This window comes from Amblyomma mixtum, chromosome 7, assembly GCF_055824585.1.
Source record: "Amblyomma mixtum isolate Tamu chromosome 7, ASM5582458v1, whole genome shotgun sequence".
Classification (NCBI taxonomy): domain Eukaryota; kingdom Metazoa; phylum Arthropoda; class Arachnida; order Ixodida; family Ixodidae; genus Amblyomma; species Amblyomma mixtum.
Window position 1 is genome coordinate 28819303 of NC_143018.1, and position 16265 is coordinate 28835567.

The 16265-nt window shown below is 46.0% G+C and overlaps 1 protein-coding gene across 2 annotated transcripts; it reads right to left on the reverse strand.

The window, feature by feature from the left end:
- Positions 1 to 1739: 1739 nt before the first annotated feature.
- Positions 1740 to 15841, reverse strand: LOC149335474 (uncharacterized). 2 transcript variants are annotated; one of them, XM_089552149.1, is made up of 10 exons: positions 15303 to 15840; positions 13081 to 13187; positions 11712 to 11833; positions 10486 to 10611; positions 9529 to 9621; positions 8518 to 8624; positions 7911 to 8006; positions 7650 to 7793; positions 3722 to 3811; positions 1740 to 2038 (listed from the first exon to the last, which is right to left on the reverse strand). In XM_089552149.1, exons 1-10 carry the CDS (start codon positions 15663 to 15665, stop codon positions 1811 to 1813), a joined length of 1476 nt encoding a protein of 491 aa, XP_089408275.1. In that variant the 5' UTR covers positions 15666 to 15840; the 3' UTR covers positions 1740 to 1810. The 2 variants fall into 2 exon arrangements, with proteins under 2 accessions (XP_089408275.1, XP_089408276.1); XM_089552150.1 differs by lacking the exon at positions 9529 to 9621 and having other exon boundaries at positions 15303 to 15841.
- Between the last annotated feature and the right edge of the window lie 424 nt (positions 15842 to 16265).

The window sequence follows — 16265 nt, forward strand, 5'->3', positions numbered from 1 at the left end:
GGCTGGTGCAGGCACGAAAAAGGAAGCTCCAAGACCCTGTAGTGCACTAGCAGGGTCTTGGAGGTACAAACACCTTGAGGAGACACCCCTTTTGATGCTTCTGCTATACCCTGCTGCTAAGCCGACTCCCCACTGCAAATGCAGTTAAATGTGGTCTAATGCATAGGCCAGCTGACTCGACCTCTTTGTAACCTGCGTTATATGGCCTGCTAGCATTGAGACAAGCGCACTACCCAACAGTTGAGTTCATACAAATGCTGGTTTAGAAATTCACCGAGTGAAACAAAAGTGCCCAAAATGAGACCTTTGGCGAGCTGATAAGCACACTTCCAAAGGGATAGGCCATTGTTCAAGGTCTTTTTATGTGAAAGCACTGATGTAAATAAGTTGTAAATTGTGGGGTTCGATGTCCGGAAGCGGCACATTGGCTGCGAGCGATGCCGTAGTGGAGGTCTCCGGATTAATTTAGACCACCTGGGGTACTGCAACATGTGCTGACGTCGCACAGCACATTCTGCATTTTGTCTTCATCGAAACGCAGCTGCTGTGGCTAGGATTCAACCCGAATCCTGTAGCTCAGCGACGGAGCACCTTAACCACTGAGCCACCACACCATCAACATAAAATCAAAAGCCAATGAAACAACTGAAGTAGGAACAGAAAAACAAAAATGTTACCTTCAAAAACTTAAAAGGGTCAGGGTTCGGGCTAGTGGGTAGTCAACATGAGGGTCCATAGCGCACAAAATTGAAGGGACACAACACAAGCGCTAAACTTCAGTGGTATTTGGCGTGGACAACCTTACAAAGACCACATAAGGTACAGGTACCTGTACCTTACGTGGTCTTTATAAGGTTGTCCGCGCCAAATAACGATCATTCAGTGGAAGTTTAGCGCTTGTGTTCTGTCCCTTCAATTTTGTGCGCTATGCATCCTCATATTTAAAAAACTGTTATCACTTTTCAAAGCGAAAATAGTCGGTCCTCCTCAACAAGGACCTTATTTTGCTGTTCACATTTCACTTGGTGCTGATGACAGTACTTAAGCTACACTGTTGCAGGCGTGCGCAACGTATCGTGTATGTTTAAAAAAAAATTCAAGGAGGCACTTATGTGCACTAATGCGAAAGCATTTGTGCTTGCATTATGGCGCCATCTGCTGGGCCAGCATTGTACAGTGCGAGGGGGATTTTCAGTGGGTGCTGCATGATGGTGCTACAACAGGCCAAGCCAGAAGTAAATTTACTGGAAACTTACTTTTGTACTCTGTAAATTGCGGCATCTGTAATTTATATGCTCAGAATTACTCGTGTACGCTTCTGAGACAACCCTGGATTCACCAGACACTCCTTTATTCAGCTGCAAAAAACGTCAAACTGTTGTGGCACAGCGGAATTGTCCCCTCTCACATGCCAAACTCAGGCTCTTCAGATCCTACAAGACCTACCTAGGGGGCATAAAAAAGCTGGCCGCAGGCCCGGGTTCGACTCCAGCCTAGACCCAAATTTTCTTTTACTTTTCTTTGTTGACAGTTTGCGCCTTTTTGTATTATCGATTAGATTGTGGGTTATGGTTTGGCTTGCTGAAATGTGGATTGGCGAAAGCGTGGCACTTCCTGTCCACGCCACTCATGAGCCAGAAAAGGCTTTTGCCTTTTAAAAAAATTGCATGGTGTACACTGCACCGTCGCTGCCAGTGCAACGCACCCACACAGTCTCACACAGAAACAGGCACTCTCCGAGATGCGCCAAAAAAAAAGAATATCGCTTTATTCGCCACTCTTACGCCCTGCGTAAACGGATGCCGGTTCATCATCCAGCATATCCGTGTGTGTTCGGGAAGTTGTGCCTCTGGCGCCAGAAGTCTCGACCCCGGTGCCAGCCGTGTGCCAGCAAGGCGGCGAGCAGTGCCCGTGCACGTCCGGGCCAGAGCGGGTGCAGCTGACGTGACCAGCGCTCGGCCAACTCATCGGCCACAGCCACCGTGCTGCAGCCACGCTCCGCTGACTCGCGCAGGACGCGTCGCACCAGGTTCCCAATCTGCAATGCGTGGGAAACGTAGATTTGACACCATCGCCATGCTGTGGCCGTAGCGGACAGCCACTGAATAACGGGCAATCTCTAAGAATTGGCAGCTCACCACGCCAATGAGTAGGCCTTGCATAATTCCTTCAGTCAAAAATTATTGCCCAGTAGGAGCGAAATTTTCAAAACTTCAAATTTTTTGTGAGAAAAGTGCCTAGATTGTACCGAAAAAAAAATTAAATGCTCCATGGTGACTAATTACATAATTTCTCATGGGTCCTCAAATGTTTGCATTGTAACCTGCTCTGCCTATAGTGTCTCAAACTTCCCTTGGTTCAGTTCTGTAAGAATAATGAGTCTGTAAGTACTGACTCATTAAAAAAAAATAATAAAAAAGAAAGTTCAAGGAAGTCTTCTGCATTTATTTCGGACGTCGGACTTCAGACGATTCTACGCCGCTTGTCACAGAGGGGCTTGTATATGTTTGAAATACAACCAATTATATCTCAGCGGTAGCATGAAAATTAAAATACAGTACGTCCACATAAGTGGACACTGAGACTTAAGGGGATAAAACATTGTGTCTTCCTTCCTGTAATGCCGTCATGCCTAGCAGATGCCATGTTGTTTAGCGCAAAGCTGCCATATAATCTGCTGCTGCTAGCCTGCAAGTAAGAAAGCTGTTAACAACTGTTAACTGCAAGCTGAGATTTTAGGTAATACTTAATCACTGGCCTCATTTATCGGATTTCTGAAACCCATTTTGTCAATAGCGCTTTTTGCCTCAGGGGCTTTCAATCCTTGACTCTGCTATCAGGCTTCAAGGTACAGGGACGTGCCGCATACAACCCCCAAATGCTCAACGCAATGTCACTGTGTCGCAGCTTATATATTTTTTATTTTCCCCAATACTGCATGAATGCACCCTTTCTAAGGAAGCGAGCCAATGGTGGTGCTCCATCCTTGCAGGAGCACCAGTGATGACTCCATCCAACATTTTTTTTCTTATGGCTCTTTCTAGTTATGTTCATGTTTGTCCGACAGCAAAAGATGCATTTATTGGATTTAAACATAGCCCCACTATGCGATTCAAAACTTGTGATATTGAGACTGAAAAGGACTCTGTGATCACTGTTCGGAGTGAATGGTGTGCAGCTTAGCCTCCGGGATCCGTGCCAGAAAAAAAGTTTAAAAAACGTTCCGACTTCACCACGGTTTGCTAGTGGAAACAGCCGATGGTGGTGCCACCTGTATTACTTTTTCCTGGCCTTTTCTAGCTTACAGAAGTTCCGTTTTCAGAGTAAGTAGCGTCTTTGTCGTCAAGAACGCAGTTGTTTATCGATACAAGCCAACTTCAATTTGTCTACTACGTACAGGCACGGCCATAGGTAAACGGAGCACGGTATTGTGTTCGAAGTGCAATCACGCTTTCTCCATTGGTAATGAAGAAGCGTTGTTTGTCTACAAGAAAGCCCACCAACCTCCGCTACCAGCATGCGTGCACCACTGCTGGAAATATCAATTAGGTGACGTGTGAAAAATACTCGAAGACAGTTGCGTGCTCCGTTTACTTTTGTCCGCGCCTGTACTTTTACCGATGCAGAAAGGGAATAGGAAGAAATCCAGGCAGGAGCTGACGAGTGCAAGTGTGAATGTACAAGTGTGAATGTACAAAGCTGTCTTGCAGTGCAGCCTCACCGAGTGCTCCCAGCTGCGGCCAAAGTGTTTCTCCATCTCGGGGTCGGGCTGCATGCGTCCGTACATCTCGTATGCCGAGCTCACCACCGCCTGCAAAAACAACAAAGGCATCAGTGTTTACCACAGACAGAGCTTCCCCTCAAGCTTCCCTCGTTTAGAGGGTACCAAGTAGAAGGCTACCAGCCTGCTTTGAGCACGGCACTGTCACGCACACGGCACAGGATGACAATAAAAATTACTGCATTTTCTATTTTTTTGAAGTTGACAGGACAGTTCGGACTGTGTAACGTAAATTTTTCAGCGTTAGCTGCAATTTGAAAACAAAATTTTTCCGAAACGGGCCGCACCACTAACTGACCCCCCAGCACCTTGGCAAGTTCGCCGAGAGAGCCAACCCTGGTGGCGCTTCTGCGCAAACGTAAATACCGTGCCATTCCTGGCACGCAGCATTCTGGTGCACTTCCAAAGCGTGTGCTGCGGACAGCGCCAACACTCATGGCACAAAATTTGGGAATAAGCTAAGATATAATGCTCTAAAAGAGAGAGGTCAACTATCACATTCGAAATCAATAGTTTGACAGAAGCCCATCTACGGTCAGGATGGCATGTGACCAGGAAATAAAATGGCAGCAGCCAAAAGAAAAAAACTGATTCAGATTTCAACTCCCACACGGGAGCTTTATTCACAGTCGGCCAACGTGAATCCATAGGTTCGATGCCCGCTATTTAATTGTCAACTATCAGACTCTAAAAGTACCAGAAACTGACAGTTTTTAAGGTTCAATCTTCTATGCTCTGCGACTGTCATGAGTACAAGTTGTGGAACACTTCCATAAACAATGTAACAATACCATATGCAGTGTAACACAAGATGTCAATTTTGTTTCTTTGAATTTTCCGGCATAGTTCCATGTATAAATATAATAGTAATACAGTGAAAGCTCGTTAATTCAAAACTCGATAATTCGAATTTTCGGATAATTCGAACTACACTACTTGGTCCGGCCAAGCTCCATAGAGATCTGTGTATAAAAAAGCCCGTTAATTCGAAAGCGAGTCGGTTCCGTTACGGATAATTCGAACTACGCGCCACCGCGTCTGGGCGGCTTGGCACACAGCATGTGGCCAAAAAAAAAAAAAAAAGCACCTCCTCCGCATAGTTAGCTGCGGACGTCCTAAACGGGCACAGAAGATGGAACTAGATAAAACCTTGGAAAAGTGGGTAAAGCTTAAATGGCACCATCACCGGCGCGGTGGCCGGTGGCACCGGAGGGTAGGGTTTGGCGACCGCACTGGCGGCTGCCTACCCTCTTTTCCGCGCAACCTCCGGAACTCGCATCTAAATACTCGTTAATTCGAGCCCTGTTAATTCGAAAATACGGATAAGCACTGTCAGCGCGGTCCCAGCCAACGCCCATGAAGGCTATGACTTCGGACCGGCGCTACAAATTACGAGCGAAAAACTTTTTTTTTCTTTGCGAGTGTCGTCCATGCTTCCACCCATCGGTCGGACGCGACGGAAGCACGCGCTCAGCCGCGAACAAGACGCCCGCTTTTGAACTAGGCTTGCGCAACCGAACAAGCGCTGGCACTTTGCCAAAGTTCGCTTCCCCCTTGCTGGAGCTACCCCCCCCCCCCCCCCCCCGGCTTAAGAATCTGAAAAAAAAAGAAAAAAAAGCGTCAGTCGTTAACGCTTCCCTCCGTTTGGCACCGCCACGGCCCACAACGCATTTCTTGGCGGCGCGCCAAGATGCTGCGCAGCGATAACATCACTTATCGCTGCGCAGAATCTTGGCGCGCCGCCAAAAGCGTTGTGGGCCGTGACGGTGCCAAACGGATCCAGGGAAGCGTTAACGGCTGACGCTTTTTTTTTTTTTCAGATTCTTAGGCAAAAATCGGGGGGGGGGGGGGGGGGGGGGGGGGGGGGGGTTCATTATGTGAGTGGGTTCGTTACACGAGTAAATACCCTACATATACCGTAATGCAAATGGTTCTTGTCGGTTTTTTCGCGGCCATTCGATAATTCGAACATCGGATAATTCGAACTTTTTTCCCGGTCCCGTGAAGTTCGAATTAACGAGCTTTTACTGTACAACTTTTAAATATTTAGACTGCAAAACTGTACTAAAGAAATGAGTGCCCGAAATGAAATTCTCTCACTTGAAGCCAACCAGCTAAAGAGCCTGACAATCAAGAGGTGAAAAACTGATTGTTCTTTTTCAAGGCAACAATAACTTCAAAATGTCCGTACAGTCAGGCTTTTAAGAGGCAGTTGGAAAGTACCTAACTTGCTCATAACTGCCACACGTGGCCACACTTTAGTAGATGTGACCCTTCATGTCTACGCAAGGCCACAAACAGGTGACAAGCTGTGCAAGTAAGCAGCGCACTGTAATCCTCTTATACGGATGGAGCGGCCAATGCTCATTACACAAAAGTAGAGTCCCACCAGTGAGGCTCCACTACTTTGAACTCTTTAACACACTGGTAACCGTGAACAACAGGCTCAAATGCAGTGACCCTGTGAAAGTTATTATAGGCAAGGTCACAAACACATGTGCGAAGCTGTGCAAGTAAGCAGCACACTGTAATCCTCCTATATGGAGGCAGCTTCCAATGCTAATTACACAAAAGTAGAGTCCCACCAATCAAGCTCCACTATCTTGAATTATTTAACACACTGGTAACCGTGAACAAAAGGCTCAAATGCAGTAAACCTGTGAAGTTATTCAGTGTCATTTAAATTTGAGCCTCATCTGCCTTATCGCTTCACAAGAACATAAATCAAACAGCCACAGTTCATGGATGCCAATAACAACACCAAGAAGCCATCTATAGCAAGCAGTGGGTATCAAGTGTCCAATCTACCAAGCAGCCGCAATTCAAGGCAGTTCCACATCAGAAACTCGCAGTGGAGAGAGACAACAGATGAACCATCAGAGAAATACTAACTTAGCTTTCGCAAGCGTTGTGGCAGTGTTTTCTGCCTGTAATCCTGTCACATTTTTCAAGCTTCTAATATAGGAAAAACCAGATGGCTCAACAATGGCACACATTAACTCCATCAAATTTCCAGAAAAGCGCATGGAGCCCGACGTAAAGGCATGTCTTGGTCATATTTCGATGAAAAGGAAAACGGGAGATAAGATATGGAGTTTTGGAGGACATGCTATTCGCACAACAAGCTCACGTGAACAGATGCTCCATCTCGGTGCAAAGCAAAGACACACACTCCTCTCAAGTTGAAGCTACTAGTACTTGCACTTTTTGTGAAAGCTAGCCTCCCTTGCCTTTTTACCTTCAAGCAACCTCAGCACAAGCATTCACAGAGGCAAACAACTGATAACAGTAGCTGCCAGAAACGACACCTTGCACTCGCAGAACGGCCAAACCTTTCGCACTGTACTCCAGCAAGGCTGCGACCGTGAGCCATTGTGAAGTGCCTTTGGTTGCCGACAAAGTGAGCTCAATTTTTACAACAGCATGCAAGTCCACAATACAGTAACCATTCACGGAGACAAGCTCTCGTTTCTGCAGTCAGATTAAGAATTTGGCAACCAAGAGACCTCAAATTTTAACAGCATTACCGACATGCAGCAAAGTTAGGAAATTAAGGCTGTCAGCAAATTAATTTTAACACAAATGTCAGTCATAACTGAGGAAAACATTAAAGTCTAGAAATAAAAACCAGGTCCAGTAACTAAAAGGTGTCACATGATCAAGCACTCAGAACAAGGTGATCCATTAGAGCAAACTTGCAGCTAACTTCCCACAAACATGTACACTTTCTGCAAGCTTGGCATAGCGTCAGCAGATGCATTAGTGACCATGGAATTGGCAAGCACAAGTTAGCCCACACGCGAGTCAATCAATTAGACACAGCGCTGCAAATAAACAAGTCAGTGAGCAAAGCGAGGGGGGTCCGCACCATGCGGTTGAAGAGGTACTCCGGCACATACAGGACGCCGTGCTCGTCCAAGAGGTCGCAGTCGGCGTCCGAGAGCCGCTGCTCGTTCACAGGGCCACAGACGATCTTGGCTTCCACCCGAGGAATGCTTTCTGGTGTCAGGATCTGAAATGGGACTTTATTGTGCAACTCAACGCCTTAACTGTCGTCTTCCACCACAATTAAAGTCCCGGACAGTGTCAAAGACAACATGACAAACCAGCTAGGCCATGCAATACCTACATGGGGCACAGCGCAGGGCACGAAAATGTCACAAGGCTCGGACAGCAGGCTCAGATCACCAAGGGGTACACGTGATACTTGTAGCCGATTGCCGAGCTGCATAAAGAAAGGGATGAATTGCTCGGGATCAAGGAAGAAATGAATAAAATGATAACAGTCGCAGACTCTCCTCACAAGTTAGTGTCTATTTTCTTCGTCAATATCTATAATCTGCACTATGAGGGAAAACGATCTGAATTTTCTTAGATTCAAAATGCGCCTTGTTCTTCACAATCTATTACCTGGACGGTCAAGCTACAGTTGCATTTACTGCATTTTAGTAGATATGTTTTTCTAAACTACAAAAATTAATCAGAGAAAAGCTGCCCACAGTAATGCTGCCTCCGCATGTACTGTTTAATGGAGGCAGTCAATCCTGCACAGGCTAGGGCTATGGAAAACTGTGCTCTTAAGTGCTAACGAGTTAACAATGTGGTTCCCACAAGTGCTTACCCAGTTAAGAGTGCCAGACAACAGATGGGCATTACCCTGAAGCTCCTTCATCGCGGTGAAGAAACCGACAGGAAAACCTTTGCAGAGCAATCTGGTGAAACAGTGTAGCACCTACCTTCGGTGTAAGCAGGTCGGCGATGTCATCGCAGCGTTTCTGGTAGACGTCGGTGACATGCAGCTGCGCCAGCCCATGGTCCACAAGGTTGAGCGCCACTTCACGTCCTGTAACCACAGAGTCCAACGTTCACCAAGAGAGCGAAACCTCCAGACATCGTCAGTCAAGAAGACTTGATCGTCAGATGCCTATTAGTGGGTGCCATTGTGGAATGCATACTTTCAGCACTTCTGACAAGACGCTGAGCACAACACAACAGCATGGTCAAAGAACACAGAAATGTAGTTACTGCAGAAAGGACTGGCAAAACTATAGGCTGTGGCTTAATTAAAACAGTTGGCGAGTGCAGCGATATCCCTCCATTCTCTCCCCTTACTTATCTGCTTGGCCTTGGCTTGGCTTTTAGTGCGGCTTGCCTAGGCTAGCGGATTACAAGGACAACTACTGCAATGGGTTTCAATTACATGATCACTTAGAGCGGGGTCCCACTGACAACAAAAGCCAACTCGTACGACACTGCCATGGACCATACTTCGTAGTGACTCTTTTCCTGTGTCCTTCTTTTGTGCTTCTACCATTTGTCACTACAAGCTAGTGACATCATGATTGACAGCTAAATAAGCAATGTATTTTGCTGGCATCAGTGTCAAAGGCATGCTTGACATGCCACTGATAAGGAAGAAAAAGAATAAACTAAAAAAAAAAGAATTACTACAAAATACAGCCCCAGGAGTGACTCTGTTTGACACACACTATAGGCTACACAACCGCACAAACACACAACACACCATTCAAAAAACCTTAGATATCATCTAGATGGTCATCCTTGCTTTTTTACAAACTGCAACATGTGATTTATTTTCTGGAAACAAGTAACAATTCCATTCCAGCAATTATTCCTGCATCTCTGGCAGCCATACGGCTCGCCATGTAGGTGAGGCTGATGCCTGAATGGTGGACGTGTACACACAAAAGCATGCTGAACAAGCCACAATGGGAATAAGCACTTGCCAATGCTTCCAGCACCCTGGATACAGACACGCTTTCCCCGTAAGCTACCCATTTGGGCATGCTCCAACATGGCCTCCAGGGCACAGATGACACCTGTGAAAACCAGCATGGGAGACGGCAATGTGTTCACTCTCACTAAGAAAGCCAGGGCACGAATTTCTGCGACTGCAGGAACCGTGGCCTTCACTTCCTATCCTTACAACAACTGCTCTCACCGGCGACCACTTACTCTATCCTGAGTGCAACACATGCAAAAACACACTGCTTCAAGTTGCAGAGTGATGACTATTATGGACAAGATGTCTGCCACAACCTGACATAAGCATGTGCATACGATCACATGCAGAGCTGAGCATGACAAAGCACACTGTTGTCATCATAACAGAACAGACAGAAGCCAGTTGCTAAAAATCTTCACAAACAAACACTGCTGAATGAACTCTAAACAGGGAAAATCACAATTCTGTGACAGCTTTGCACAAACGCGTCCATATCACTGAAGTGAATTTGACGACATCTGTTTGTAGAAAAAAAATTCTTGCAAGCTAACTCCACCCCTTCAGAGTAGAATGATACAGACACAAGTGTCATTACTGCAGTTGTGATATAAGCTTTTTCGCTAGCTGTCCTTCTCATTTCAGGTGAGAGAGTCACTATCGTAAAAGAGCAGTGGTTGTGATTTTATCCCCTGAGCAAGACACATTCTCGTTCAAACATGAGAGAGAGCAGTAGGGACTTTCTTTACACCTTTATGACCATGCTCTTTTGGATATTAACGGTGATTACTTCCTTACATCTAACTGTACACCTACACCATAGACTTTTACTTCTGTATTTTCAACAGCCTATTGTCTGTTGTTGCCTCACTAGAATAACGTCCTGTGGGCGAAGAAGGTATCTGCAACAATAAAACAAGCAAACGGCGCTCTCCATAATCACGCGAAAGCGAAGCCTCACCTCGGGCCAGTAAAGGTGAGGCGTTGGCGGATCCACCCATGTCTCCTGGCACGTTGACAGCCCAGTGGGTGCGCACGTGTACATTAGCCATGTCCTGGCTGTTTACGCCAACATCCAGGCCCGCAACTGTGCCGCAAAGAATCTATGCTCAGGCGGGCATTTCTAATTATTCACTCTATACCGCAGTAATGACAGTTGCTTGAAAAGGCAACATGACGGTAGTCGCTGCATACATATGGAATGACCTGCTTTCACAGTCGACTCTCAACAATTCAAACTCGAAAGGACCAAAATTTTTTTGGAATTAGTAAGTAGATTGAAGGGGAGTGTTTTTTAAGGGTCTTAGAAAAAAAGAATCTTTGTTTATGAAGTCATAATAATGAGATCTTCAAGAAACGTGTATTTTTTCATGCTGATTCCAAATATGTAATTTAATTTTATGTGAAACAAGTCCTTGTACACTTGCATGATATGTTATGCAACTTTTACAGAGAGCTGTCAATAAACTTTGCTGCAGGAAACTTGCTAGGACGCATGCCACTGGCATTGTCTTCACATCAAACTATGCAATAAGACCAAAATTATTATCCTGCCTATCATAGAAGTTGAGTTACAGGCTTTTGAATTTGCCACTTCACAAACGGGAAGAAACTGACGATTTCAAAATCCTATAACTCACCTTCTACAAGAGGCAGGATGATAATTTTACCCTTATTGCATAGCTTGATGTCAAGAGAAACCAATGGCATGCAGTCTAACAAGTTCCCTGCAGTAGAATTTCTTTCAAACTCTCGGAAAAATTAAATACCATATTGCATAAGTGCACAAGGACTTGTTGTACATAAAATTAAATTGCATATTTGTAATCAGCTTGAAAAATGCATATTCCCTGAAGATTTCATTGTTGGGACTTCATTAATAAAAATTTATTTCTAAGACCCTCTTCCCTCCTTAATGCACTTGATGTTGAATGCACCAAGGATTCAGTTCAAATAATCGAATGTTTGAATTAGGCAGGTTCGAACTGGTCAGAACAGTCAGCCACACAAACACATACAATGCGTCGAAATATATGCGGCGTCATGCCCTCTAAAGGCATGCCTTTCCTGACCACTTCTGTTGAGAACTCCTGTTACCTGCTACAGAAAGAATCAAAGCCACATTAGTCGAATGACCTTCCGCAGCTGCGCAAGACAGCAAGAGCCCATTGGAGGGCACACACACACCATAGCAGCCGTTGAGGGAGGAAAGAAAGTCCCCGTAGTCGAAGAAGAGCGCCTGCCGGAACTCGGGTTGAACATGCTGCCGGTTCTCTGGCTGCGGAATGATGCCTTTGCCGCCACCCAGCCTGCACAGAGTATGCCGATATTAATGTCCAGCACGTGCTACACAGAAGCCCGTTTAAAACAGCAAAAGCTGGCAGCTAGAGGGCATACGCTAGAGTGGGCAGAAAAAACAATGAAAAATAAAAGTCTCCTGCCCAAACCACCAATTGGCACAACAGGCTAGCAGCTAGGGGCAGGAAGGAAAATGTCTGTGCATTCAACTTCCTTGTCAACCAAATAAGGAAGTAACCAGTCATTTGCCTCCACCCAGGCACAACCACGTGGCTAAATCTATTCCACCTTGGGAATCCTAGTAAACACTCTAGATTAACATCCTTGTCAATCCGTAATTATGGCAGAAAAAAAAAAAAAAACTTCCAATAACTATGGCGCTAACACTTCAAATACGTGTGCACATAAAAGAATGAAACGCTAGTAAGTTGCAACCTCTCAGCCTGTAGCTGGACACTTGAACACAGAATAAACTCTGCAAGAATTTCACTAACTGTGCGGAGTGTCACGCAATCATTTCAGGGGCATAGCTTGAAACCTCTCAGAGCAGCATTTGTAGCCTTAGTTGTGCATACCCCTACCACACACTGAATCTAAACATTCAAATGCTAGAACCTTATGTAGGAGATGCAAGCTCCTGAAAATAAAGGTTTATATTATGGAGAAGCACGACCTTTATGGAGAAGCACGACCTTCAAAAAAAGCAATGCAAGACAGACATTAGCAATATAAGAAGCTAAACTTGAAATCAGGCATGTGTTCAAAACTTGCACTTTACGGCTATCACCTCCCTTCTGTTCTCCTTGTCTAGTAAGTGCAACTTTTTCGTAGGATCAAGTAGCAACTCAATTGTACTGGATTACTGTGTGTATTATTGTGCAGAAAGTTCTAGCTTTCATGGTGGTCATAATAAAGAAGTGCTTGAAACATGATCATATCATGGTTGTGGAAGCCTGTACACAGTTGTAAATGCAAGTCCTCCTCGTTAACAGAGATTAGTTTGGGCAGAATAAAAATAAAGATAAAGTGCCCGGCCCACACCGCCAAAGGCACAACGCGCTCCTCCTCATGAACAGTCCGCTCACAAGCAAACAATAGCATCACAGTGATTCCATATCCGAACGGAAAGGAACACTTTCAATAGCTTTCTCGCCACTATGGCGACCCTAGACTCCAAATGCTGCATGGAATATTTGTACAACCTAGCTGGAATCACCATCGATATCGACAACTCAAGGCAGTGTAGTCGGTTACACACCAGACGCCGGCCAGGGCAGCTTTTATTCCAAGCAAGGTGGACTGACGCAGACCATCCCGTAGCAGTTGCTCAACGCTTGAATACGGTTGCAACCGGATGCCTCCATACTGGAACCACATAGAGTGCACAACAGATGCTCTTGTTGAACTCGCCGCAAGTAATGAAATGCTGGGATGATGATAACGTGACTAGTAATGAGTGCCATCCAGTGCTATGCAAAAGAAAGCTTACAGTGGAAAGCCAAGCATAAGCCAGTGCTTTGTGACAAAACTTGGCCCTGTGTGTCCAATGATTTTGGATCTCAGCGCTTGAATTATCTTCAGTACATAGCCTGCAGTTCAGGTAGTTCAACCCGTGGCCCCATTCATTTTTTCATGAGACTGATGGCCATGTATACTTCAGATTTCCACTAAGAAGTTCCCTCTGGTTTTGTCAAATTTTATTTTGAAGTCTACGGAAAGTGACCCCTAAGCACTTTATACTTGAAGTTAGTCTATGGAAAGTTTGGTGGTGGTATGCTATATGAAGAGAAAAGCAAAGTCAGGAAAGGCACTCTATTTAATTGCAGCGCCTACATGGCACAAGAAACGAGTGTATTAGCAAATGTGTGTACAGACGTAAAAGCATGCAAAAACAGAGTAGGAAATTAACCACTGTCTATGCGAAATAGTTTTGGAGCATGGAAAAAAAAAAAGAAGTGAATCAGATAGCACTCCAAAGTCTAGAAAGCTAGGCACCCATTTCATAGGAAGAATGTGTAGCTGCTATCCCAAAACAGAAAAAGCAAAGAAAAAAAAGCATACATAAAAAATACACATATGCATCTAACTAATGCCTCCCCGCACCCACCTCTAGAGTCCTAACAGGTTTCCAAATCTAATTAAAGAACTTGGCATTATGACACAAGCTAGCTCTGCCTGTTCTGATGCATTATTTTTGCTCTCTGTTACAAACACAGCAGAGTCAACACCAGGACATTATTGACCCTAGTCTTAGACAAGGACACCTTCCACTAACGCAGTTCTTAAAACCTAGAAAAATAAAAGCAGGCTTGTTTTCCCAGACCACTTGAGTAATAAACTACTTTGCTATGCTAATGGCAAACTTTCTGCAATAGCACGATATTCACGAGTCAACAGCAGCATCGTACTGAAGGTCATATCTACGAGTGAGGTGCTGTCAGTTAACTTGCATAGTATTTTGAAATGTGAACAGTATACGGGTATTTTGCGCTATAAGCAGGAAGTAGGTTGAAGCTTAGAAACTACAGACGATCACGAAGACATTATATGAATCCATTTACTCCAATGGTCATTAGATGCCACCAGTGCCTCAAGTGCTTCATTTAAAACACATTAACAATTTCCTCTTGCCTTCACAAGTAAACACATGAATCCTCGACCTGCATACACAAGGCCATGTCTGAAATTTTATCCTTATCACCATGCAGCTCCCATTCTCAGTGCCTTTAAATGGCCTGTGAAGTATTATAAGCAAATAGATAAGTGCATAAAGGAGCGCTACAAGCTTAAAGCAAGCAAAAGCTCCAAAGTGCCTGGGTTGAGCACACTCGCTACAGGAGCAATTAACAGCATGACAAGCTATAATGGAAGCTGTCACAAACCACCTGCACTGGCAAACCTCAAAAACACTTTCAGGGGATTCAGGCAAACTGAAAAACAAAGCGGCTGACGCGAATACTGACATCTCGGGCATAAGCGACGCGACCCGTATACTCAGAGTTCTACACGGTGGCATAGTGGTGCGCCTTAAAAACTTGTTTTCCGAAGCTCTCACTGGTGTGGAAATACGACGTGGAAGGCATAAAAACCGAACTCATTAAACCGCTTTACCAAGCTGCCTTATGGCAGGCCACTATCGCAAAACGGCTCGTGCACATGTTCGCTTCGTATTTGCCAATGACCCCGCGCTACAGTGCCTACCCGCGCTGCTGGGAAACAGCCAACGGAAACTTCAGACAAGCCGCCAGTTGCCCAATCACAAATCGATCGCACAATTCTATTCAAATCACGTGCGTGCGTGCGTGCTCTGCAATTTCGCCTCTAGGCGCATCAAACGTGGCCCCCGTGCCAGCACACCAAGCTCGAACAAAAAGGGTCATTTAACTAGCCCACGCTTGGAGAGCCTATGCCACGCCTTTGACGGGGCCGGACAACGATTAACGAGCATTCGATTCAGTAGAAATTAGAAGCACGGCGCACAGCCTGTCCACGGTCGGTGCGCCAGAGGAAAGCCGTCAGCAGGCATCCGGTGCGAATGCCGAGCTGCATGAGGATCGCCTCGTGGCCACGGAACTGTGGCTCGGAGCCCGAACTGAGCCAGTCGGCGAGCTCCTGCAGTTCGGGATGCGACACGGTCACCCGACCCCCGTCGCCGCACACGGCGTAGCAGCGCTGGATGCCTCGGGAACGCAGGAATTCGACCAACTCCGAAGGGCGCAGAGACAGCAAGTCGCCCCGACTCTTGGATGCCGGCGCGGGGTGTCCCGACGGTGTCGAGCTGCAGTAGCCGCGCTGCTGCCGCCGCAGCAAGCGCCGCAGAAGCAGCTGCGGGCCTCGCAACATTGGACCGGGCGATAGCTGCCTCACATGCCTCGCACCAAACGGTCCAAGGTGCCCGATCCACGGAGAGAAACCGTGCAGCCTGCTCGAACTTGGCTCTCGGCGACGCTTGTTTACAATCCGCAGCTTGCCGTCTCCTAGCCTGCTGCGTATCAGAATTTAATAAGGAACCCACTGCGGAGAGGACAGCGCTGCGCTGCGATTGGTCGCTTTTCGGCGAGTATTTTCCTGCTTTTCTTTAGTTCGGTTTCGGTTTCGTATTTGCAAGTTTGCGTCCAACTACGGCACGTGTTCGTGTACGGGACGCTACAACTGCTTTATGTTGACAGCTGCGTCATGGGTGGATGCTATTTGAGTGATGAGCGTGCAAGACGAACTGGAAATTATATTCGATCGCTTTGCACGACGAGAGCGGCTACTGCGAGTGGGATCCATGCATTTGCGACCAATTTTTCGTGTTTTGTGTTGAGGACGGCCGCAATTTCCTGAGCCATTTGTATTTTATGCTAACCATGCAGACATGCTTTTAAGGAAGTTGTCATTGTAGTAATCCAGGAGTATCCGCGCGAAGGCACCCGCACTGGGCGATAGGCCAACAATAGA

Excerpts from the sequence above, each read along its gene's own strand:
- LOC149335474 (XM_089552149.1), bottom strand. The coding sequence starts at position 15,665 with ATGTTGCGAGGCCCGCAGCTGCTTCTGCGGCGCTTGCTGCGGCGGCAG. Across the intron at positions 8,007-8,517 it reads CCGACCTGCTTACACCGAAG|CTCGGCAATCGGCTACAAGT; the intron begins GTAGGTGCTACA and ends TTCTTTATGCAG. Across the intron at positions 7,794-7,910 it reads TGCCCTGCGCTGTGCCCCAT|ATCCTGACACCAGAAAGCAT; the intron begins GTAGGTATTGCA and ends GTCCCATTTCAG.